The 25,847-nt window shown below is 47.4% G+C and overlaps 1 protein-coding gene across 1 annotated transcript; it reads right to left on the reverse strand.

The window, feature by feature from the left end:
- Positions 1-1,301: 1,301 nt before the first annotated feature.
- Positions 1,302-15,282, reverse strand: PEBP1 (phosphatidylethanolamine binding protein 1). The gene is made up of 4 exons (XM_043977673.1): positions 15,039-15,282; positions 5,522-5,624; positions 3,749-3,868; positions 1,302-1,883 (listed from the first exon to the last, which is right to left on the reverse strand). Exons 1-4 carry the CDS (start codon positions 15,171-15,173, stop codon positions 1,666-1,668), a joined length of 576 nt encoding a protein of 191 aa, XP_043833608.1. The 5' UTR covers positions 15,174-15,282; the 3' UTR covers positions 1,302-1,665.
- Between the last annotated feature and the right edge of the window lie 10,565 nt (positions 15,283-25,847).

Here is a 25,847-nt window from a genome sequence, read left to right on the forward strand (position 1 = left end):
GAATGCTGACACTGGCTGGGGGAGATTCACGTTATCGGGGACCAGCTTCCCTCAAAGGAAAACAATCCTCAAGAAAGTCTCCTCCTGACATGTTTCAGCCAGACGTGCAAGATTCTGGGACAGAAGGGAAAGGCTCTCCCAAATGAACACTTGTTCTTCATCCAGAATGAATGCAAGCTCCTGGAGGTTAGGAGAATGTCTCCCACGAGCCTAGCGGTGCCTGGTACATACCAGTCGCTAACAGTCAAGGGAGGGGGGGCACTGGGTGCGGGGGGGGGGGGGGGGGGGGGGGGGGGAGTGAAGGATAGGCCATGATGCGAGGGTTGTCGGACTGTCCAGTCCTACCCCTCCTTTTTTTGTTGTTGGGTTTTTGTTTGTTTGTTTGTTTTTGGTGGAGCCAATGAGAGTTAAGTGACTTGCACAGGTCACACAGCTGTGTCAAGTGTCCTGAAGCCAGATTTGAACTCGGGTCCTCCTGAATCCAGGGCCGGTGCTTTAATCCACTGTGCCATCTAGCTGCCCCCCACCCCTCCTTTTGCAGGAGCACACGGCACCAGGGCAGTGACCTGCCCAGGCTTCCACCAGCAGATACCAGAGCCAGGATGCCAAGCCGAGTGCTCTCTGGGCACGACGGTCACTAAGTCAGTGCAGGGTCTCCCGGCCTCAGCTGCCTCACTTGTTTTGTTTTGTTTTAATTTTTTTTTGGGGGGGGGGGGAGGGGCAATGGGGGTTAATTGACTTGCCCAGGGTCACAGCTAGTAAGTGTCAAGTGTGTGAGGCCGGATTGTAACTCAGGTACTCCTGAATCCAGGGCCGGTGCTCTATCCACTGCACCACCTAGCTGCCCCGGCTCCCTCACTTGTAAAATGAGGGGTGTCAGACTCAGCACAGTTAGGGACAACAGAGGACACCCATCCAACTCCCTCCTTCTCAGATGAGATGAGTCAGCTTGGTGGTTTGTCCAATCCCAGTGCCCAAGGGCTGGATGCTTTCTGGCAACCTGCAAAGAATTATGGGAAGTTCCTTCTAGGAACCAGGAAGCCATTCCACAACCCCCACACATGCCCTGTTTCTCAGTACCACTCTGTCTTAGGAAGGGGGGCCTGGGGGGGGCAGGCAGAAAATGAGGGAGGTAACTAGGTTATTCCATGTCATTTTTTTAATTCAACAATAAGGAAACAGCAGAATTAAACACTAAAGTTAGTCCTCTTGAAGAGAAAACTTTTCATGAAATAGGATCTGGACCCTACAAATTCAGTTTCTGTCCATTAACATCAGAAGAAAAGGAGGTGACACAGGGATAGGATCCACAAAGATTTAATGAAGGTAAAATAATCTCCATAACATTCTACCTATGTTCCGCTATCAGCATCTTGACAGATTATTCTTATTTCTCCACTAGGAATGCTAGAAATCAAATCATAACTTTTACTAACATCTCAATGGCTCCCCCCCCCCCCACTACAGGCTAACACACTAAGCCAGCAAGCTGACATCACTGAAAGCGAGCTCCTTTATCCCTAACCCAGGCCCAAGTCCCCCATTACAAGGAAAAGACTCCACGACACCTGGTGACTGAGCAGATCCCACCCGTGGGAGGGGACGCCTGCTCACATCACCCATGAAATGCCTTTGCCTGGGGAGGGGCCGCAAGTTGGCAGGGCCCTACTTCCCTGCCAGCTGCTCGTAGAGCCGGGGCACATAATCATCCCATTCAGCTTGGTAGCACGTGCCAGCCACAGGGGCCCCAAGCTTGTACTTGGCACGGAAGGCAGCCACCTTGAATTTGCCCCGGTGGTCTCCGGAACGGTTGGACAGGACCCGTTCATCACATTTGAGTGGTCCATTCTGCTCGTAAACCAGCCACACATAGCGGTGAAGACCTGAGGGAAAGGCAGGAGACAGATGTGAGTAGGGCCGCAGACTCCCATCCTATGATTTTCCCCATCCCCCCCCTTAGTGTAATTCAGCCTCCCCCAACTTCTGGCCCTGGGAGATGGGAGAAGCAAGGGGGGACTGAGCTGAGTGGCGGCCTCTGCGGAGCCCCATTCTAACCGGACCAATGCTCCTGAGCCAAAGCTGTTCGGCACCACCACCATCCTGCTGCACGGGTCCCAGCCAGGGACCATGCCCACTCCTACTGGCTGGACCTCAGGCCAACGGCGCTTCCTGGGCTACGGACAAATGGGCGTGGCAGATTCCTTTAATTAGGGCACAAAGGCCTTTCTCCTGTGGCAATGCCTGCCATAATTAAACCACCTAATTTTAATTACTACTGTGAGAGAAGTGAATGATTCCCGGAGAGCTCACAGCCCTCTCCTCCCAGAAGTCTTGCCCCCGCACCGCTGGGCAGCGAGGCAGGCCACATGGCAGTGGCGGTCCACCCAGGAAGGAGCCTTCTGTTCTCTAAACTGGGCGGCTCCATGGGGAAGAGTGGCAATCTGCTGATGCCCCACCCCACCTTTCTCTCATCCAAGCCTGAGACACAGAGGTGGGCTAGGGGGAGCAACAAACAAGCCCCACGAGGGGCAGGGACCACGGGCTCTGGACCAGCAACCTAGAACAAAGGCTCCTCAGGTGTGTCCTAGAGCCCAGGCCCCCTTCCAGAAACATGTTTGTAAGGGAATAAAAAGTACATTGGATTACAAAAGAAAACTTGTGATACTTAAAGAAGGATGGACACTTTTTTTTACCCAAGTTCATGGGTTCCTTGAAATGCCTCCACTATCCCCATGATGGGTTGGGAGGAAGCATGGAGCACAGACCATGGCACCTATGCCCCAGGTGCGGAGCTGCAGAACATCGGCTCTTCCAATGGGATTCCCTGACCCACCCACCACCAAGCTCTTTGAAGCACTGGCTGGACCAGACCTGGGTTTGAATTCCCTGCCTCAGATGCTCACCACCTACGTGACCTTGGCCCCCCATCTAAGCTGTCCACAAAAGCTGCTGAAGCTCTGGGGGAAATGGCAGCACTTCTGGGAGCTCCGGCAGGAGGTGGGGGGTGGGAGGAATAGCAAGAGCAGAACTCCAGGCTCTACTGAAGACAGGCCATTGGGAGTCTGTGCCCCCCAGGTGCTCCACAGGGCTCCCCCTTCCTCAGCCCACCATCCCTCCCCCACAGACAAACTGAAGCAGGGCCAGAAGAGAGCAACGTGGGGTGCGAGGGGAGATGTGTCACCAGGACTAATGACAAATCACTGGGAAAAGCCTGGCACTCTTTGGAAGCCCAGGGGTCAAGTCCCAGCTTTAGGGCTAGTCACTCCATACAATCCCATTTCATGTAAACCCCATCTTCATTGCACAAATGGGGAAACCAAGGCACAGAGAAGGTGACCTGCCCAGAGTCACATAGCCAGGAAACACCAGGTATGAAAGGAGAGAGGCAGGGAGGGGCCCTCTGTGGCTGCCAGGGGGCAAAGTGCCTCCCCCAATGAAGAGCCACACGTCGTCTGCATCCCAGGCCCTCCCAGCTCTGCCATCCCCTGTGCTAAGGCCCCTCCCAGCTCTGACATCCCCTGTTCTAAGGCCCCTCCCAGTCCTGACATCCCCTGTTCTAAGCCCCCTCCCAGCCCTGCCATCCCCTGTGCTAAGGCCCTTCCCAGCTCTGACATCCCCTGTGCTAAGGCCCCTCCCAGCTGATCCATGAACCCACCATGCCTACAAACAAACACATGACAGCGCATTCACCATTGCAGGTCCATATGCTCAGAGCCGGCAGCGGCTCCAGACTTAGCTCCTGACTCACCTGTTCCCTTGGGGGGGCCGGAGCCCACATAATCCGAGAGGACCTGGCCGCTGCTGATGTCACTGCCCTTCATGTTAACAACCAGGAAGTGGTGCCACTCCCTGAGGGGAACACAGAAGAGTCAGACCCCAAAGAATGCTCTGGTCCAACCCCCCCCCCCCCCCCCCCCCCCCCCCCCCGCCCAGGCCAGAGGCTCCAGGCCCAGGAAAGGCTGTGCAGCCTCCCAAGAGCCAAAGGAACAAAGGAAGCTCTCTCTCTCACAGGACAAGCAGATGGGGGGGGGGGGAGGGTACAGACAAGGACAGAGAAGCTGTGGAACGAGGCCAGGTCTGCAGGGGCCCTACGGGAAGCACCAGACCTCCCTAAGGCAGCAGGGCGGGCTTGTGGGCAGACCTGGGGGCCCACAGGGACCTCTCCTCTCCCTACCCCAGGCACCAAGAGCCAGCATTTGGCCTCTGTCCTAATTCCAGGCCCAAAGACCCCAGGGGACTTTTTAAGATCAATTCCTCCCATGGTCCAGTGGAAACTCATGGGTTCCGGTACCAGAGTCATTTCCAATGCCTGCTCAGCCCTCAGCCACTGGTGCCATGAGGCCAGTCTGGGCCTGTTTCTCCCCTAGTAAACGGCGGGGATGAGTCTCACAGATGGCTGAGGCCCATAAAGGGAGGCTGGGGGAGCGGGGGTGCCAGAGGTCAAGCAGATGACCCAGGCTTTGATCTGCCACCTTCCTCAGGTGAATGAATGCTCTGCCTCTCAGGGCCTCAGTGATCTGGGGCAAGTGCGTTCACCACTCTGGGCTCCGGTTAGAGGGACCGAAGGCACAGAATGAGATTCTGGACACGGCCACGGGTGGGTTTCTCATGCTGGGCTGGGCTCGCTACAAAGGACTTGCTGGCCTCCTTTTGTTTTTTCAATAGGAAGGATGTGGGGTGAAGAGAGAAGGGAGCAGAAGGAAACAGGGCAAGCTGGACAGATTGGAAGGCACACGGTGTGAATTTATGATACGCTTTTTAGAAAAGCAAGCTGGGCATCAAAGTGCAAAAACACTGCACACTAGAGCAGCTAGGTGGCGCAGTGGATAGAGCACCGGCCCTGGATTCAGGAGGACCTGAGTTCAAATCCAGCCTCAGACCCTTGACACTTACTAGCTGTGTGACCCTAGGCGAGTCACTTAACCCCAACTGCCTCACCAAAAAAACAAACAAACAAACAAACAAAACCAAAAACAACCAAACACTGCTCGCTAAGTTCAGGGCAGTGATGGGAGTCAGTGGCCTCTGAAGTAGATGCCAGTGTTAGCTCTGGGGTCCTATGTATCTTATTCCAGCTGTATAACCTCAGCTCCCTCATCTGTGAAATGGGTATGCTATTTCCAAGAGCCCCAGGCGGGTGGTGGAGAAAGTGGCTAGCAAACCTTAAGAGGAAGCTTTGACTTCTACAGGGCTCCTCGTGTGCAATCTCATCCTGTTCTCACAACAGGCACCACCATCATCCCCGATTGGCAGATGAAGAAACTAAAAGCTTAAACGACTTGGCCAGGCAGGATCGCATGACCAGGAAGAGAGAGGCAGGGATTGAACCCAATTTCTCCTGACACCAAGCTCACCATTGTCCACATCTCCAGGCTGATGTGTGACACACTAGACAAGTGGGTGGCCCCTCATTTCCACTAGTGCATGTGCCACCGCCATCTTGTTTCTAAGGGCTCTCTGGACAGGGCCACCCTTGTGCTCCAAGCCAAGCCACACCCCACCTCCCCTGACTCACCGGAATTTGGGTCCTTCCTGCTGGGAGCGTCTGGGTCTGTGAGGACCAGAGTGTAGAGCTTTGAGGAGTCACAGTTTGGCCACGCAATGCTAACCGGACGGCTCTTCACCTGCAGGAAAACAGCCAGGTGGTGGGTTGTAAGGAAGAAGAAGGCAACAGGCAATCACAACATTATGAGACTTACATGAAAACCAAATTTATTACAAGAGGAACGAACGTGTGTAGGAAGCTAACAGGCTCCAAGTTTCTACAGTTTACGCTTACAGAATAGCAGGACCAAGGGAGGAGGGGATACCAGGAAGGGGTGTGACATGGAGGGCTGGGGGGCAGCGCCTCAGAAGCCAGGACGCCCAAACCGCTCCCCACAGGGAGGAGCAGGGCAGTGGCAAAGGCACGTCCTGTCCCTTGGGGACTGCTGAACTATGAAGGCAGGAGGGGTCCCTTATCTGCACAAGACCCACAAGCTTTATCCCAGCCTGGCAAAGATGCCTCCCAAGGACACACAGGGAGTCCAGCTCGGGACACAATAACAAATTATGGGAGCTCCGGGGGAAGTTTCATCCTTGACACATCTGGGACCTCCTCCCACGCTCTGAGTCCAGTGTTTCTGGGAAAGCATGTTCAGGAGATCCCCTTAAGAGCCCTTAACACAGGGGTGGGGAGAAGACAAAACTGACCAAGCTCTTCGTGGGTGTTCTCTGAGCTGTGCTCTGGTGTCATGGGGATCACAAAAGATAACGATCCCCCACAGTGGGAACCATGAAAGTGGGTACATTCCCAGCTAGCGTCAGTCCAGCCCTTTGAACACCAGAACAGCCTGTTCTCTGTGTGCCCCGACCAAGGCAGGGAACACTGCTTCACAAAAGACCCCAAAAGACGGCTGAATCTTTGCAGGGAGCGGGAAATCCAAGAGGCCTTTCTCCAGTTGGCGTCCCCCTCGCCTGCTCCATCCACTGAGTGGAAGCTCCTCCTTGAGGGCAGAGGCTGCCTTATTGACTTCAGCCTCCTCTGCACCCAGTAGGTGCTTAATAAATGCCTGCTGACAGCAGCTCACATTTCTAGGGCACTTTAAGATTGAAGAGGGCATTCCATGAGGTAGGGATAAAATACCAGTATTGTAGCCATTTTAAAGACAAGGAAACTGAGGCAGAGAAGTTAATAGCACATCCAGGATCACAGGCTCATAAATATCACAGCCCAGATGCCAACTGTGGACCCTGATGGCGCCATCTGGACCACAGGGTCCGCCCAGATCTTACATGGGAGAGAGGGCCCCTCAAGTCCCTTTGAGGACCTTTGGGAATAATGGTAAACAGCTGCTCCTCTGGCACTTAGTCGTTTATAACGTGCTTTCTTCACAATAACCCTATAAGGTTGTGGGGACAGAAATGGGCATCTAGCCCATCTCACACACGTCCTCATCCCCATCCTTAAAACTAGGTGGCACGGTGGCAGAATCTCTAGACTTGAAATCAGGAAGTGTGGAGTTCAAATTCTGCCTCTGATGCTTACTACTCGTATGAACCTGGGCAAGTCACTTAACCTGTCTGCCTCAGTTTCCTCATTTGTAAAATGGGAACCAAAACAGTCCTTGCCTCCTCAGGCTGTTGTGGGAATCACCTAAGATAACACATGTCATATGCTTTGCAAACCTAAAGCACTGTACAAATACTATTAATAGCCACACCCATTTTACAGAGCATTGAACCTCCAAGTTAGGTAAAAGGACTCGTCCAAAGTCACACCAGCTGACAATTAAGCCCACGCTGCCACGTAGGCCAATGTTGTATGACACGGTGTCCCTTATCCTGGGGACCAGACCTACAGGAGCAAAGGGTCACATTCCTCCCTACTCTCTTCTCCCCCAAAACTAGGCCGCTGCTCCAGTGCCCTCAAAGTTAGGGCCCTGGTTTTCCCATCCATCGCTCTCTATGCAGTAGGAGAGGAGAACGTCACCACTGCTGCTGAAGCACAGATCCCACGGACCTCATCCCGACCCCCACCCCTGCAAAAGGCTTTAGCTTCGTGGTCCAGAAGTAGCTGCCCAGTGGAGAGGGTAACTGAAGCTAACCACACCCTCGCAAAGGATGGCTCCAGGCCCTGGAGCCTGTTGACAAACCCAGGCGAGGAGGGGCATGAAAGGTCATGAATCTGTGTTTTCTCTCAGCAGAGAGGGAGGGAGGGAGGAGGGGAGGCAACAAAACTGGCCCAAGCTGCTTTACTGCTGCCAAAAGAAGTGCCACCCAGCCAACTCTCCCTGGCCGCTTGCAAAGGGGCGGAATCTGATGGGGTGGCTCGAGCCCTGTTTACTGGAGGGACCTCGAGTTAATCCCTTCCCTGCCGGAGGCCTCAGTTTCCTCATGTGTAAGGTGAAGAGGTGGGAGGGAGAGGAGATGAGCAGCATTTCTGCGGGCCCTGTCTGGCTCTGAATCCTATCATGCAGACCCAGCTCACCTACTTCTGGTCTCTAGTCTCTATTTCTGCTTCTCTGGGTCTAGTCTCTGTTCACTTGCTGGTGACAATGAGTCACGAGGGCAGCGAATTCAAAAGCATAAACTCTGCTTTTCAAAAAGGACATACGGAATCTTATCTATCCATCTACTTATACAGACACACACACACATTAAAACTGGGTCGAACCCTTCCAGGAACAAGGGAACTGCTCGGAAAAAATTACTCAGTCAATAAACATCCAGTCAGACACCTACAATATGCCAGGCTTTCTATGTTACATGCTGGTGCCCATGGCTTGGTGCCCTTGATTCAATCAAGGATCAATCAACAAGCATTTATGACAAACATTGAACAGTAAGTCGATAAAAACTTATCAAATATCTACTATGTGCCAGGCCCCGTGCTAAGCACTGGGGATACAAATACAAAAAAGAAAGTGACTGCCCTCAAGGAGCTGACAATCTCACGGAGGAGACAAGAGGTAAACAACTATGAACGACCCCACACACACACACACACACACACACACACACACACAAGAATGGAAATAACCAATGGAGGAAAGAATTAGAAGGGCTGGGAGGACTTCCAGGTCTCATGAGCCACACGATGGTGGAGTAGACATTTCCACTGATTCCCACAACCTCCCAAACCTCCAAAACAGAAATCATGCACCAAACATAAAGGAACTTCAGCTGCCTCAATGATTTAGGACACCCAGGATCCAAAAGGTTAAAAGTAAAAAACATGATGACGCTCACTCACCCTGAGCCCATTCAGCACCCTCCCCTCAGCCAGGCTGCATTAGCAGACCAAGAACTCATAGGTTGGGGCCTGCAGCAAAACCAAACCCTACACCTCCATCCCCCCTCCCTCTTCCTAGTGGGAGCTAGTACAACAGGTGGCAGCCTTTCAGGACAAAAGCCTGACTGGGACCACAATCCCATAGCACCAGCGCTGCAAAAGCTCTAAACCACCAGCGCTGGGACCAGTGCCAGGGTGGCCAACCCCACTGACCCAGCTCAGGAGCTCTCTGAGGGGAGAGGGACAGGACACTGTGTGTCATGAGATGGGCTATATAAGCTATATTAGATTGCTTCCTGTCTTGGGTAGGGGAGAGGGAAGGGAGGGAGGAAGAAAAATTTGAAACTCAAAAATCTTACAAAAATGAATGCTGAAAACTATTTTTACATGTAATTGGAGGGGAAAATAAAATGCTATTAAGTGAAAAAAAATTTTTAAATATTGCCTCCAGAGTTAATAAAAGAATTCACGGAACCTCTGAATAAATAAAGTAAGGAAAATGATTGAGGACTTAATGAGACAGAAGATCCTGTGGATGTAAGGAAAAACATGGAACCACAACATATTGTTCCTGAGTGCTTCAAAGAAAAATGAGAATTGAGAGCAGAACTGATGTCCTGCAAAGCAAAAATAATGGGCAGAATAGAAAAACTGGAATCTGAAATATCAAACCTCAACAAAGAAACAAGAGAGAAAAAAACAATAGGTTGGGAATGTAAGTACATAGAAATGAGGGATGACCAAGAACAAGAGAAGTAAAAAAAAAAAAAAAAGAATTTAAAAGAAAATATGCTCACTATGCAAGTAAAACATATGATCTCGAAGACAGGACACACAGAGACAACCTATGGGTCTCCTAGAAAAATGACAAGCCAAAAAAAAAAATAACTTCACACAATATGTGAGAAATAATACAAGAGAACTGCCCAGAACTTCTAAACAGAAAAGGAATTATGAGTTGAAAGAATTCACAGAACACCTCCAGAAAGAAAAAAAGCCAAGGCTACAAACTTAAAGACATATGGTGGTTAAATTTAACAATTCAATCCAGAAACAAATTGGATACAGATCAGAAGAAAGACCTTCAAATACAAAGAATGTTGAATAATGTAAGACTATCTGCACCCATCACAAAACATAGGAGGGAATAGAACAGTGTGTTCCCAATAGCAATGAGAGGTCAGGATGCAACTGTGGGGGTGACCTACCCTGCATATTTTTGCTTAACCAAAAATCGAAAAGAAAAAAGGATAGTGAGGCATTTGAAACTTTTTTTTTAAACCCAAACTGTGCATACCCTTTGACCCAGTAATACCACTACTAGGTCTATATCCCAAAGAGATCATAAAAAAGGGAAAAGGACATGTGTACAAAAATATTTATAGCAGTTCTCTTTGTGGCTGCAAAGAATTGGAAATCGGGAGGGAATGCCCATCAATTGAGGAATGGCTAAACAAGTTGTAATATATGAACGTAATGGAATACTACTGTGCTGTAAGAAATGATGAGCAGGCAGATTTCAGAAAAACCTAGAAAGACTTAAGTGGACTGATGCTGAGTGAAGTGAGCAGAATGAGGAGAACATTGTACACAGCAACAGTGTGTGATGATCAACTGTGATAGACTTAGCTCTTCTCAGCAATACAAAGATCTAAGATAATTCCAAAGGACTCATGATAGAAAAATGTTCTCCACGTCCAGAAAAAAGAACTATGGATTCTGAATGCAGATTGAACCCTACTGTTTCTACTTTTGTTTGTGTTTGTGTTTTTTCTTTTTTAGGTTTTTCCTTTTGCTCTGATTCTTCTTTCACAACATGACTAATGCAGAAATATGTTTAATGTGATTGTACATATATAACCTATATCAGATAGCTTTTTGTCTTGGGGAGGGGGGAGGGAAGGGAAAGGGGGAGAGAAATTTGGAACTAGAAATCTTATGAAAACAAATGCTGAAAACTATCTTTACATGTAACTTGAAAATAATAAAATACTTTAATGATTTAAAAAAGAAAAAGAAAAAAAGAAAGAAAACCCAAACTGAAGAGATGATGTGCTTCTCAATCACCCCAAACAACAAAAATGCTGGAGGAGTGACTAAATGCAAGGACCAAAGACAGTAACTGAGTGGCAGCAGAGAGGTGAGTCTGGGACATATGGACGGAAGATCCCTGCCTACACACCCTGCCTACAGGGCAACGACTACATTACAATATGGCAGAGGATCTGAAAAGAGGGGCAGAGAGGGCAGAAGGATAGAGAATAGCCATGAGGAGTAAAATATAACCCTGATGGTATGAGAAAAAGAAGATCCTCCCTGGGAGTGGGGGAGCAAAGGTGGGTAAAGAAGGAGCCCCCTTTGGTGGTGGGAGGGGATTCCACTGATGAAGGCTTCTATGGATGAAAAGAGAAGGTCTGTGAAAAGAGATGGGGACCTTGCACTGGGTGAGGTTCGGGGAGATTTGATGCTTGAAAAGTCTATTCAGCCAATCTCTTGGAGGAAGAAGTAGAAGGCCTGGGGGCAGCTGGCACCTGGAGGAGTGGGAAAGCACATAGATTTCCTGGCAAATGGAGAAAAAAGGTCAAGAAGAGAGGGTATAGCTCAGGGGTGGGATGCATATTCAGGGAACTGGTGAGGGAGGGGAGGGGCCCTCCCAAGGGGTAGCATTCCCTCTGACACCTGCGTTTAATTGGTGCTATTCTGAAAATGAGGCACAATGGAAAGGGGGAATCCATGGTGCAAGCCCTACGAGGCAGGGACAGAAAGCACCTAGGGGCAGGGCAAAGAAGGGATATCTTGGAAGTTTTGACTGTATGAAGAATATAAAGAAAAGAAAGAGACCAAGTGATTACAGGGGCCATGAATCAGAGAGTGAGAGTCTAGAGGAAGCAGAAAGAGATGGATAATGAAGAGAATGAGAGAAATCCTTTTTGGAAAGGAACACAAATAATGAAAATTTTAAAACATGAACAGACCTAGTTGAGGAGGAGAGGAAGGAGGAATCTATTTGACTGAGAGGAAGAAAAAGGAAAATAATTATATAGCCAGATAAAATTAGGAGAGAAAAAGGAACCAATAAGCAAAACCTTAAAGGAAAAGGGGGTAATAAACTAGAGCGGGGCAGATCAGGGTTAGGGGAAGTGAGCTAGTGAAAACAGGGGCACCATAAAAAAAGATTAAAGTAACTCAAGGTACATAATATTGTTTTTATAGGGGGACAGAGATAGATACAGGGGGATAAATACTGTTTTTATGGCAGAAACGGGAAAACCATAACCTGGGAGGGAGGAGAAATAATATTAGTGACAGAGGAAAAAAATAACCTTTCATAATTTTAAATGTGAATGGATTAAATAATCTAATAAAATGAAAAAGAGTAAGTGACTGATTGGATAAGAAAATGAAACCCTGGGGGCAGCTAGGTGGTACAGTGGATTAAAGAACCAACCCTTGGGGTGGCTAGGTGGGGCAGTAGATAGAGCCCCGCCCTGGAGTCAGGAGTACCCGAGTTACTAGCTGTGTGACCCTGGGCAAGTCACTTAACCCCAATTGCCTCACTTAAAAAAAAAAAAAAAGAACCAACCCTGGATTCAGGAGGACCTGAGTTCAAATCCGGCCTCAGACACTTGACACTTACTAGCTGTATGACCACGGGTAAGTTACTTAACCCCATTGCCCTGCCCCCAAAAAAAAGAAAAGAAAAGAAAATGAAACCCTAAAATCTGTCACTTAAAAGAAACACATTTAAAAAACAAACACATACACAAAATAAAACTATGGGGCAGAAAAAAATTTACTGTGCACTAAGTGAATCCAGAAAAGCAAGAGTTTCCATCATGCAATGATCTGATAAAGCAAAAACGTTCAAAAAATAAAAAGGGAGGAGAAAAGGAAACTATATTATACTGAAAGGAACCACAGACAACAAACCAATGTCAATAATAAAATCTATTCTCCAAATGTCTTGGTATTCAAATTCATAAAGGAAACATTTGAGCTACAATAATGACAGGACACTTTTATAGCCTTCTCTCAATTTTGGATGATGCTAAGAGAAAGATTTAAAAGGGTGAGGGAAAGTAGAGAAGAAATGTGCAACTGAACGAATTCCTGGGGAAACCAGAATTAAGACTTTTTAAGATGGCTCTGTTGTTATTGGCTCTCTTCCCCAAACTCTGCTCTCCTCCTCTAGTTTGTTACCCCTTTCCCTTTGGGGTTTTGCTTATTAATTTCTTTGTCTCGCCTGCTTTCATCTGGTTATATACTTTTTCTCCATTTTTTCCCTCTCAGTCAGAAATAGATTCCTCCTTCCTTTCCTCCCTCTCAACTAGGTCTGTTCATGAGTTTTAAAATTTTCATTATTTGTGTCCCTTTCCAAAAAGGATTTCTCTCATTCTCTTCATTATCCATCCTGTTTTTTTTGTCTACTCTAGACCTTCATTCGCTGATTCGTGACCCCATAATTATCTGATCTCTCTCTTTTCTTTTTATTCTTTATACAGTCTTAACTCTTATTGTCTAAATGGGGCAGCAAAAACTCATATTTCTTAGCACTACATGGAACTTTATAGACCATAATGCAATAAAAATAATAATTGGTTGAAGAAGCACAAACAAAAGACAGCCTCAAATGGAGGCTTTACAATGAAATCCTAAATAATGAGTGGGTCAAAGAACAAATCATAGAAACGATAACTATATAAAAGAAAATGAGAATGATGGAACATCATCCCAAAATTTCTAGGATGCAGCTAAAGAAGTGTTGGTGGAGGGGATATCCTTAGAAACATATATTAACAAAACAGAAAAGGAGATACAGGAGCTAGCTGGCACTGCCAAGCAACGGGCATATTTATTTTATGCGATGGCTCCCTGGGAGAGGAACACTTGTGATAACTACATTGATAAAAGAAGCAAATCAATAAAAACTAATTAAAAAAAAAAAGAGGGATTGGGAAAGGCTTCCTGCAGAAGGTAGGATGTTAGCTGGGACCAGAAGGAAGCCAGGGAAGGCTGGAGGAGGTGGGGAGGGAGAGCGTTTCAGGGATGGGGAACAGCCAGGAAGGAGGCTGGTGTCTCAGTACTGGGGGTAAGGTGTGGGAAGACAGGAAAGGTAGGCAGCAGGTTTGAAGGCCAAGCAGAGCATTATGTGTCTGCTCCTGGAGGTGATAGGGAATCACTGGAGTTTACAGGGGGAAGGGAGGAGGGCTTGACAAGGTCTGTGCTGTAGGAAAATCACTTTGGTGGCCGAGTGGAAGATGGATTGGAGTGGAGCTGGACTTGAGGCAGGCAGACCTCCTGCAGCTACTGCAGTGGTCTGATGGTCTAGTGGCTACAGAGCCAACCTAGGAGCCAGGAAGATCCGGGTTCAAGTACAACCTCTGACAACACTGGCTGTGTGATGCCAGCTTCTCAGGGCTCCAGGCAAAACTGGAGAAGAGGAGGCTGCCTCCACTGCCAGAGGGCACTCACAGATCTGTGCCCTACGTGCCAGGCCCTGCCCAAGGGAGCATCTATTCTATCTGAGGGAATGCTTAATCTCCCTCCTGCCTTGGTGGTCCCAGCTACTTTTGGGGTTTGGTCTAGGGCCCTTGGGGGGTTGCCACTCCCTCCTCCTCAAAGACCCACACCACGCATTTATTAGGCGCCAAAGTGTGCCAGGACCCCTGTTGAGTCATGCAAAGACAAACATGAAGGACTTCTTCGGAGAGAGCTAGACAAGAGAAAATGACACGGCTGCTCCTCCCTCCTCCTCCTCTCTACCTACCCCCCTGTCTCCAGGCCCTAGGGCCCTGCACAATGATGGCTTCATAGGAGTCTGAGGACCTGAGTTCAAATCCCAGGTCCGCTGCTCATTACCTGGGTGGCCTTGGGCAAGTCACCCCTCCAGACCTCAGTGTGGCCCCGCAGTAAAACAAAAGGGCCCGATGGCCCCTTTAATCCCATGACCCCAACCCCGAGGGAACCCCGAATTCACTGAGCAGGCCCCAGACCCCTCCATGTCCAGGAAGGGGGAAGCCTGGGGGGGGGGGGCTCCCTTCGGCCTCTAAATCTCGGATCCCAAGCCCACTGGTTTTCCCTCCCTGGAGGCACCTAATGCCTGGGCCCAGAACTCGGTTATTTCGTTAAATAGTCAGGACGTTTGCTGTCACTGACCAGGAGACGCTGATGCCTGGGGGGAGGGGTCTCTCTCCCTCCCTCCCTCCCTCCATCCATCCATCCATCCGGCCCCTCCCAGCCCAGGGACACCGGCTGGGCCCAGTACCTGCGTGGGCGTCAGCACTTGGCCCAGCTCGAGGATCTCGCTGTCCGCGTACTTGACGCTGAGGGGGTGCTGCGGCTTCTCCTCCACCTCCCGCAGGCTCAGGGGCCCGGCCCACTGGCTAAGGTCGACAGGCATGGTGCACAGCAGGGACCGGCGAACGGCAGAGGCTCCAACAGACAACAGTACGAGCAACGGAGCAGGAATGCGTCGTGAAGCGCAGGCTCCTGGACCATAGCTCGCGCCGGACCACGCCCCCGCCCCAAGACGTCCAATCAGGAACCGGTACCCTCGCCTTTCTGCTCTATGATTGGGCTAGACCGACCAGCCGTTTCTGAGGAATTCAAGGTCGAGCGCGCGCTGGGCCACGCCTCCACCCCAGATGCCCAATCAGAAGCCGGTCCCCTCGTCTTTTTGCTCTCTGGTTGGGTTAGATCGCCCCTGAGAGAACGACGAAGCCAACCCCTGGACTCAGAGCAAGAGCTCGCGATGGGCCACGCCCTACACTTAGCCATCCAATAAGAAGCGAGTCCCCTAATCTTTCTGCTCTCTGATTGGGCTAGGCCAAGCTAACCCTAGCCAGGTCGCATCTCGTTCTCCTTCCCTTCCTTAGTCCCCAGTTTAACTCGGCGCACCTTTTGGCCCACTTACAATGTGGCCAGTGTCTCCAGAACTGGGCAGCGCCTGACGTGTTTAAAAATAAACTTCCATCCCAAAGCAGGGTCAGTTTGCTTTTCACTTTCGTTTGCATGCCTTGTCTCAGACATTCGCTACTCCGGGCTGCGCCCTGCTGCAAGCTTCGCTTAGCATCTGATTTTTGCTGTCACGATCAGCCTCCACCTTGTCCCAGTTCCAGGATAAGCCTTCTGCTCTCTTCCTCAGCGCGCTGCCAAAAATAAACTTGCTTCTGTATAGATCTGCCGCCAAAGCTTCAATGGCTGGCTCCCTTCAAAGACCCAGGAAAGGGCAAGCCCGCCCCCCCCTTTTTTTTTCTTGCCTGTTATGCAATTGGCACTTCCCCTACCGTAGTCTTTTAATTTTTCTTTTAATTATAAATTTACTGTCATGATTTGTAGCTATTGCCCATTTCTGAGGCACAAATGCACACTTTGAAAATTTAACCATCAGCTCTTCCAAGCCAGTTAGAACCGCCTCCATCCAGCACACGCCTTTTTGAAAAAGAATATTGGGAAGCTGAGAGATGCATGGAGGCTGTAAATTTGGTGAGTCATTAAAAACAATCGATTGGGGGCAGCTAGGTGGTGCAGTGGATAAAGCACCGGCCCTGGAGTCAGGAGGACCTGAGTTCAAATTTGGCCTCAGACCCTTGACACTTACTAGCTGTGTGACCCTGGTCAAGTCACTTAATCCTCATTGCCCCCCCACACACACACACACACAAATGGAATGTCAGAGCTGAGAGGGGCTTTAGAACAGGAGATGTCAGAGCTAGAAGAAACCATCCTTAACCTATAGTCTATATATTATATAATCTCCTTATCAGTAGCATTCACCCAAGGCCTGAGTTAGCATTTGCTCCAGACTTTGCTCCTGGAGAGATGAAAGACACTGTAACCTTGTTCAAGGATCCCAATTCCCCCATCTCCCTCTCCACTACACAAACACATCTCCTAGCATCAAAATGTTTCCTGGTCTGACCTAATGAACTTTGGCATCAACTCAGAGAATGTTCCTGCTTGTTGCTATCTCTATCTGTCCTAAATTATTACATTCTCACCCTTCTCCTTCCTCGTCCCCCCATGGAAGGAGATTTCTCAGGCGGCTACAAACTGAAAAGCAACCTTGAGTTGAAGAGTTTAGAGATCTGACATTCTCTACAGAGAAGGGCCGCTCGCCTCTTGGAGAGAGAAAAGGTTTGTCCCTCTGGTCCCTGTAGCTGGTGGAGTAGTAAAAGAATAAAGGTAGAACCTGGGGGAGCAGAAGGCCTGAACTCTGTTCCCTGATATCACTGAGTTCTCTGGACAGGAATAGCCTGGGGGAAAGTAGATCACCCTTCCAGCTGCCCCAAAGCACATGCCGTTTCTGGGAAAGGCTAAAACAGACAGAGTGGCATTACAATTCTTGGGGGCACTGTGGGAGAGTAGGATTTCCTTAGAATGTCTGAGTATTTGATCTCCAAATGAAGACCAAACCATAGGGTAGCCCTGACTTGGAAGGATTCTAGAATCCTAGTGAAAATGTAGAGTGCGGGCAGCTAGGTGGCACAGTGGATAAAGCACCAGCCCTGGATTCAGAAGAACTTGAGTTCAAATCCAGCCTCAGATACTTGACACTAGCTGTGTGACCCTGGGCAAGTCACTTAACCCTCATTGATCGCAGAAAGAAAGAAAGAAAGAAAGAAAGAAAGAAAGAAAGAAAGAAAGAAAGAAAGAAAGAAAGAAAGAAAGAAAGAAAGAAAGAAAAAATATAGAGTGCACGAGAGATGGCAAATGATTGTGCTGATTGTTTGTGGGCTGCTATGAAAGCCCTAAGTGTTTTCTGTTTCTGTTTATGGGGTTTCTGTGAATCCTTCACATTTTTTGCATTTTCCCTGGGTTGAAATAAAAGGCATACTCTACCCAATTATCTTTTGTGCTTGTTTGTATGGGATCTGGGGACCCAGTTATCCACATTTCAAAAAACAGATATAATCTATGTGCAAGCTAAATGTGGAGATTTATCTAAGTAATATTTGCGTGGGTGTATCATAATAAGCCAAAGAAAATACAAACTTTTAGGGTGGCTCTCACAATTGGATCAAGGCTCTGTTAGGCTAGAGCTTGGGGGTTTGAGGAGGGTCCTCTTGGATCATAGGTTATAAATAGACAGCTGGTCTTTCTCCCTGGCTAGATTATCGTTTCTTCCAGGACAGTGGCACGCTCCTGTGACCACACCTATATCTAATTCAATGACTGAGCAACTAACATGATGAAAGGCAAACAGAGAAGTCTGACTAGTACAGAGAGATGGAACACATCCATGTTTTTTACATAATCATTGGAAAGGAACCAGCAAGCAGGAGGCCTTTGGGATATTGCTGACTCATCATGAAACAAATCAATCGAAAGGCAACATGCCAAGTCCCAAATCCATGGCTAACATGAACAATAATCTCTCCAGCTCACTGTTTGTAAAACTATAGAGTTGGGGGAGGGGCCTTAGAACAGGCAATGTCGGGGCTGGGAAGGGCCTTTCAACAGGAATATGGGAGGTCAGAACTGGGAGAAACTTTAGACTAGAAAACATGCAAGGTTAGAGCTAGAAAGCAGAAGTCATGAGGAGGCTGCCAGGAATCTTCCCCTTGACTTCTCCAGCCCACAATCAGCAGCCACATCCCAGTGGGCTCTTCAAAGTCCAACAAGAACAGTTCTTGGAGATACCTTGGCTTCTGGTCCCTCCCCAGCCCACATTGCTCAGTTCCCACCAGGTGCTAGATACACTTCCCCCCAGCCCCAAACTGGATGTTGACCTGCCCTTCCCCATTCCAGCTCCTCTCCAAACTTAGGCTCACTCCTCCCTTCCCAACAGTCACTGGCCAGAGATATTACTATTCACACCACTTTAATGGAAGGGAGTTATCAATTACAGCCTCTCCAGTAAGATACTGCATCACTGGGCATTGCCACCAGGCTTGCCACCACACCTTTCCACTCTGAGACATTGCCATCTGACCTGCTTCTACATCTAAGAAACAGCAGGCCTTTCCACAGGCCCTGCAGCTCAAACCTCCCATGAGTGTTGTCTCTCCCCCACTCCCATTCCCACTCCCATTTAAAATTCGAGCTGCTTAAGAACAGTGATTATATTGCTTTTCCATCTATATCCCCCCCCTTAGCTCAGTGCTTGTCCATACTAAGCACTTAATGCCTTTCCCCCCATAAGAAGCAGATTAGACTATTAAAAAAAAACATCCAAGAGTGATAGCATGGTGGCAAGTAATAGAAATGCCCCACTCCCCAATTTGGAGTATGCATAGACAGTCTGTAACTGGATCTGGTCAGCTAATTATGTGATCAAAAGATATACTATTGGGGCAGCTAGGTGGCACAGTGGATAAAGCACCGGCCCTGGATTCAGGAGGACCTGAGTTCAAATCCGGCCTCAGACACATAACATGTACTAGCTGTGTGACCTTGGGTGAGTCATTTAACCCTGATTGCCCCGAAAGAAAGAAAGAAAGAAAAGATATACTATTGGGGCAATTAGGTAGCACAGTGGATAAAGCACCGGCCCTGGATTCAGAAGGACCTGAGTTCAAATCCAGTCTCAGACACTTGACACTTACTAGCCGTGTGACCCTGGGCAAGTCACATAACCCCTCATTGCCCCAGAAAAAAAAAAAGATATACTATTGATTACATGACCTGGAGTGGATTCAAAAGGTATGAACCAACAAAAAACAAAAGCTATTTTCAAGTGAGAAGGCAAAGACTAAACTTTTGGCAGGAGGAGGGACCCCTAGGCCTTGATCTCCCTACCAGGACTGTCTCAACGTGACCCATAAACACATGGCCCTGTTATTCCTATGTTTGTTGTGTCTCTTATTTCCTGCTTTTAGGTGAAGGATATTAGACATGGATATGGCCTTGTGAACTTCCTGTGTAATTTAAAATTCTAAATGTGGGTTCTAATCTGTTCCCCCAGTTTTGGGGGAAACTGACTAAAATCACTGATAAAAATGAGTTTAGGTTTTTAAGGGTTTATTGAAAGGTAGAAAGAGAAAGATTGAGAACAGAATTCCAACAGCATGGCAATCCTATCTTTCCTTAATTTTCCTGTGACTTCCTCTACCACCGCCGCCACCACCACCACCATAAAGTCAGGAACCAAAAAAAGAGAGACCTCTCCTCAAAGGCCCTCCTTCCTCCTTCCTGTCCCCTCCCAGAAAATGGGAGGCTCCTCAAGTTGATTGGCTGGTAGCCTTGGTGGACAGTACCCATGTGCAAACGTTACTTCCTGACGCCAAGGAAAAGCCGCATGGCCTTGCCCTCTGAGGCATTCTCCTCATGGTGGAGCTTTCCTATAGTAAGTCTCCACTAGGTGGCGTCATTCCAACCAGTACATTCCCAAAGTCAGGAGAGAGAGCCATCAGAGGTCTGGGAGCTGGAATCTATTCCAGGACTTACCAGAAGTCAGACAGAAAGGAGCAATGTCCTGAACATCTGCCCATCTCATCCAGAGGCAGCCATGATCCACATTTCCATCCATTGGCAATACCACATTAGGAAGCAAACCTAGTAGAGCAAACACTATGAGGAAATCACTTTAAGTTTGAGCTTACTCTCCCAAGACCAACCATGAATGTCAGGAGGGAATGTTTATAACTGCTTTTCTTGTTTATCTTCACAATAAATATCCCTTGTGGAAGCTCATTGACGTTCATTGCTTAAATGAAACTGGGACACTAAGATTGTTCTTATTCAATCACTTCTGACTCTTCGTGACCCCTTTTGGGGTTTTCTTGCCAAAGATACTGGAGCTGTTTGCCATTTCCTCCTCCAGCTCATTTTACAGATGAGAGAACTGAGGCAAATGGAGTTAAGTGACTTGCCCAGGGTCACACAGCTAGTAAGTGTCTGAGGCTGAATTTGAACTCAGGAAAATGAGTCTTCCTGACTCCAGGCCTGGCACTCTGTGTACTATGGTGCCACCTAGCTGCCCACAATGCTGCTATTTTTTCATGCTAAAGGGAGTAACGTCCACAAGGGGTGTGGGAGACAATGGCTTTTCCTTCTTCACACCTGTTTCACATGAAGTGACCTTACCCTCTACCAAGGCTAACCCCTTTACTTGTACAAGTGATGCCATCCTATCCTGTCTCATTTCCTCCAGCAGATCACCCTTCTGTCATCTCTACTCTTTCACTTATTTTCAATCTTTCTCTCTCTCTCTCTTTGCTGGCTAATTTCCTACTGCCTACAAACATGCTTAGTTCTCTTCTATCCTGAAAAAAAAAATTCACTTGATCCTGCCAGCCCTGCTAACTATCATCCTATATGGGGCAGATAGGTGGTGCAGTGGATAGAGCACTGGCCTTGAAGTTGGGAGAACCTGAGTTCAAATCTCACCTCAGACACTTACTAGCTGTGTGATCCTGGGCAAGTCACTTAACCCTAATTGCCTTAAATATCAGGGGCCATCTCCAGATGTCTTGATATATATCTTGCCACTAGACCCAGATGGCTCTGGAGGAAAAGGTGAGGTTGGTGACTGACATAGGCTGAGGATGACTCAGAAGTTTCTCTTTTGAGAAGCAAAAGCAAAGGTGACCAGATAACAGGGCAGACCTATCAAGGAATTAAGGGACTATTAAAGTTTAAACTGGCCAACTAGATATCAGGACAGACACACCTAAGAAGTAAGGGGAGATAAAATTCTATAGCAGGAAAGTCAGTTAGGTGTGGCTACTACCTGATTAGTGCCAGGAAAGAGAGAGAACCTCAGAGGTTAGAGCCATCATTCCAAATCTAAAATCCCCCAGAATCTTAGAAATATGACAAGCATCCAAGCTTTCCCCCCCCCAAAAAAGAACTTTCCAGCTTCAGGTAGTCATCCCATCTATACTCCATAAAAGTTTTTGCCTTCCTTCTGTTCAGGGAGGAGAAGGTTTGAACCCTCCTGAAGGGTAAAGTATTTGACTTATCCCTTGGTCACTTTTTCTAGTGCCCAAATAAAAGACCATTTTAATCGTAATTGTACTGTGTATGAGAGTATAATTCTTTACAGAGGAATACCTAAGGACTCCCACACCTCCCACTCCCTGACCCAACATATTTCTGGCGTCCAATGTGGGGCATGGGATCTTCCTCTTTTCCTCTTGTCACAGCACCCTAAGGTAAGAACTCCTTTTTCTTTATTCTCTCTCTCGCACCTGACTCTATAGCCCTTGCCAGTGCTCACAGAACAGCAGAGGTGGGGTCAGCTTTTCCACTCGATGGGCTACAGCATCTCCCTTGTGAAAAGCTCAGCCTAATGTCCCAACCATGTTAGGATCCTTGATATCTCCTTGGACAGGATGATAGCTGGGTAAAGGTTTAAACAACCTTATGCCCATGAGGCAGAAAGGGAGTGTCCTGAAGGATTCTCCTTTAAGGGTGTTTCCTGAACGAGTGGACTAAATTTGACCTTACAAACTTGAAAAAGAAATGCATCTTTTCCTGTAACACTGTATGGCTGCAATATCAGTTGGAATCCCAAGGAAATTGGCCAGTGCACAGGACTCAGCTATAATACCATTTTTCAATTGGATCTGTTCTGCAGATGTGAAGGGAAATGGACAGAAATCCCATATATACTGGCTTTCGTGGCCTTAAGCCAGAACTCAAAGCAGAAGGATCTATGCAAGAGTAAAAGTATGCTTTGTTGCAGGATATGCCTGGCAAAACTGACCGAATCTAAGAAGGCTGGTGATAACCTTAAAAAGCCTCCTTCCTCACAGGACCTCAATGATTTCTTAAATGACTTCCTCCTATTGTTAGAAAGCCACAAGTCCATGCAACTAGCAAATCTTACTGACATCCCTTCCTCCTCTGAGACTCCATCCCCCCCACCTATCCTCAGCCTCACTCCCCCCCCTCCTCCCTTCATTCCCTCTTCCCCACCCACTGCACTATATCCTTTCCTCCCTATGGGTCAGGCCCTGTCATATAACTGTATGTCTGAAACTCTGACCTCTCCTCTTTGCCCACAAGCTGATCTCAAAACTGATCTCCTGTGCTGCCGACAGCTGAGTCCCTGCCACACCAAAAGTAGGCTACAGTACACTTCTATTTTCCCCACTGAACGGTTGTCTTCACAATTTTTCCCAATCCCACCTTTCTAGCTGTTCCCCCTCACAGCTGAGCCCCTGTCACAATCTGGGTGGACTCCAATACATTCCCTATTCTCCTATTTTTTCTATTCAGAAGTTGCTCCCATCTGCTTCACCTATTCCCCTGTAGGTGACTATACCCATTCCACCAGCCCCCTTGTCCCTTCCCCCACCCACTTCACCCATGCCCCTACAGGCATTTTCAACCACTCCCTTGCTTCCACTACAGGAAGTTCCCCCTGGAGGTAGGTCCACCCAAGTACATGCACCTTTTTCCATGAGTAATTTGGCTCAGATTAAAGAAAAATTGGGACATTACTCAGAGAACCCCACAAAGTTTGTAGATGTCTTTAAGTCTGTGACAATGCAGTTTGACTTTTCCTGGGCTGACCTGCAAGTTATTCTTGCCAGCTCTTTTACCGCATATGAGAAAAAGCAGATTTCAGACCTACCTGTACAAGTGGGTGATGAGCACTCACAGCTTGGAACCAACTGGGCAGGGGTCCCTGAAACAATAGCAGTTCCAACTGTGGATCCGAGAAAGGACTATCATGATAGGTTAGGCAGGGCCAGCGGGAACTTTATGATTATTTTCCTCTTAGAGAGAACGAGATGGGGGATTAAGAAACAGGTCAGTTATGAGAAAGTAAAAGAAATCACTCAGGGGTCTAATGAAAATCCAGCCTTCTTCATGAGCTGCCTCATGGACTCCATGAAGAAATAGACTAATCTAGACCCAGAAAGGGATGTAGGAATAACAGTCCTCAATAGATATTTTATTAGCCAATTTGCTCCTGACATTAGGAGAAAACTCCAGAAATTAGATTTGGGTCCTCAAACCTCACCCTCACAACTCCTTGATGCTGCTTTTAAGGTTTTTAATAACGGGGACCTTGCAGTAGCTGAAGAGAGAAGAGAAGGATCATGCCCACTCCTTAGAGCAAACCTTGCTAATAGCAGCGGCCATAACATCTGCTACCAGAAGATCAGTGGGTGGCCAAGATCCCCAAAACTTTTTCTGCTGTGGTAAACCAGGACACTAGAGTGGGAGATGCTCCTTGAAGGTGAAGTCATCTCCCCCACCTCTTTGTCCCCACTGCAGCCGTCTGGATCACTGGAGGCAAGATTGCCCCCCAGAAGTTGGCCAAGTGAAAACCCAGCTCCCTGCAGTCTCCTGTGGACAAGGAATTCTAAGGCCAGGGACTGGGCAGTCCCCTGTTATTGACATCTCTATAGCAAAACCCAGGGTCATACTGGATCTAGGAGGTAAGTCTATTGTTTCCTCAATAGACACTGGGGCAACCTTCTCTGTCTTACTCTCTCATTCGGGTCTCACTGTTTCATCAAAGCAGCAGGTTGTGGGGAGCAGGGGGAGACCCCTTAAATGTAGGCAGATGTTGCCTTTAGTATGTATGCATGAGGATCACATATTTCATCATCCTTTCTTGGTTTTAACATCCTCACCATGTCTCTTATTGGGGCAGGATGTCAAGAATAAGCTTGGGGAGGAAGGCTACAGCTTCTCATTGAGAAATTCCTAGCCCACCAAAAAAAAAAAAAAATTATGTCAAAATTTGGGGCAGCTAGGTGGCGCAGTGGATAGAGCACCAGCCCTGGATTCAGGAGGACCTGAATTCAAATCCAGCCTCAGACACTTGACACTTACTAGCTGTGTGACCCTGGGCAAGTCACTTAACCCCAATTGCCTCACACAAAAAAAAAAATGATGAGAAATTCCTAGCCTATGGACTCTTAGTTCACTACATAGACAGGAAGAAGTAATCTATAGCTATCTCACGGTTGTTAGTTTGTTTGTGTGTCTTATGTGTGTCATGTGAATTTATGTGTCTATCAAGAACCATACTTATGTGTCCGGACAGAAAGTTGTTGCTTGTAGTTGATCAGACTCTGACTGCAGGATGTCTTCACATTGTGAACTACTCAGAATTTGAATCTGGCACTGGAATGTAAATTCTCTGCTGGGCATTCATAGCCTTAGATGAACTTTGTAGAAGCTTTTTAAAAAAGTAATTAATATTGATGAAGGCTCTCTTAATTTGTAAAGTAACCCTTTCAATCCTACAAGGTTAATTGCTGCAAGACCATGAAATGGGTATGATGGATTTTTTAAAAAATTTCCAAAATGGTAACTGAGGGCTAGAATCAAAATGGAGGATAGCATGTGGCAGTTTCTCCTATAGAGATGAACCCCAAGGGGCAGCTAGGTGGCATAGTGGATAAAGCACCAGCCCTGGATTCAGGAGGCCCTGAGCTCAAATCCAGCCTCAGACACTTAATACTTGCTAGCTGTGTGACCCTGGGCAAGTCACTTAACCCTCATTGCCCCACCAAAAAAAAGAAAAAGAAAGTTTTTATATGTGACCAAGGGTAAACATGATTTCAATCCTGGTCTGGGTGAATAACCAGGAAAAAAAAACTCAAGAAGCTAAAATCCATTGGGAAAAGTAAAGAGAGAGACACAGTGGAAATAGGAGGCTAAAATTAGAAACAGGGTACTTAAGAGGTACTTAGCACTATCTTGACATTTAAAGGGACAGGCACATATTGTATGCTATTTAAACATAGCTGAGAAACTCACCATGTTATCAAATATACTATATGAATTTATGGATAATATTCTTTTTCTTTTAAAATACTAAAAGTATTGGGTCTTAGAAATTTAAAATGTTCTCATAAGGCATAATGATGGAACTTATTCAAACCCCATTATTTTCTCATGCAGTTTTGGGGACCATGTGATTGTAAGGTTCTTGCATAGAGCAAATGTTATAGGAATGATTTTATTTATAAACTATAGAGCAAAAGCACAGGCAAATGGATTAAGAAAACCAGTTTCAAGTTTAAAAATAAAAATTCCTAATATTGTATTAAGGTATTATGTTTCTAAATTTTTTAACAATGTATAAATTGGTAAACAATTGTATCATCTATGGTAGAAAAGCAAATTCTCTTATAATCTGGATGTCAAATTAAAAAAAAAA

Source organism: Dromiciops gliroides, chromosome 1 (genome assembly GCF_019393635.1).
Source record: "Dromiciops gliroides isolate mDroGli1 chromosome 1, mDroGli1.pri, whole genome shotgun sequence".
Lineage (NCBI taxonomy): Eukaryota > Metazoa > Chordata > Mammalia > Microbiotheria > Microbiotheriidae > Dromiciops > Dromiciops gliroides.

What these genes read in the sequence shown, in the direction of transcription:
- PEBP1 (XM_043977673.1), bottom strand. Translation starts at nt 15,173, where the DNA reads ATGCCTGTCGACCTTAGCCAGTGGGCCGGGCCCCTGAGCCTGCGGGAG. An exon ending in AAGTGCTGACGCCCACGCAG is followed by an intron (nt 5,625 to 15,038) that starts GTACTGGGCCCA and finishes GTTTTCCTGCAG; the next exon opens with GTGAAGAGCCGTCCGGTTAG. An exon ending in TCCCAGCAGGAAGGACCCAA is followed by an intron (nt 3,869 to 5,521) that starts ATTCCGGTGAGT and finishes TTGGGGTCTGAC; the next exon opens with TCTTCTGTGTTCCCCTCAGG.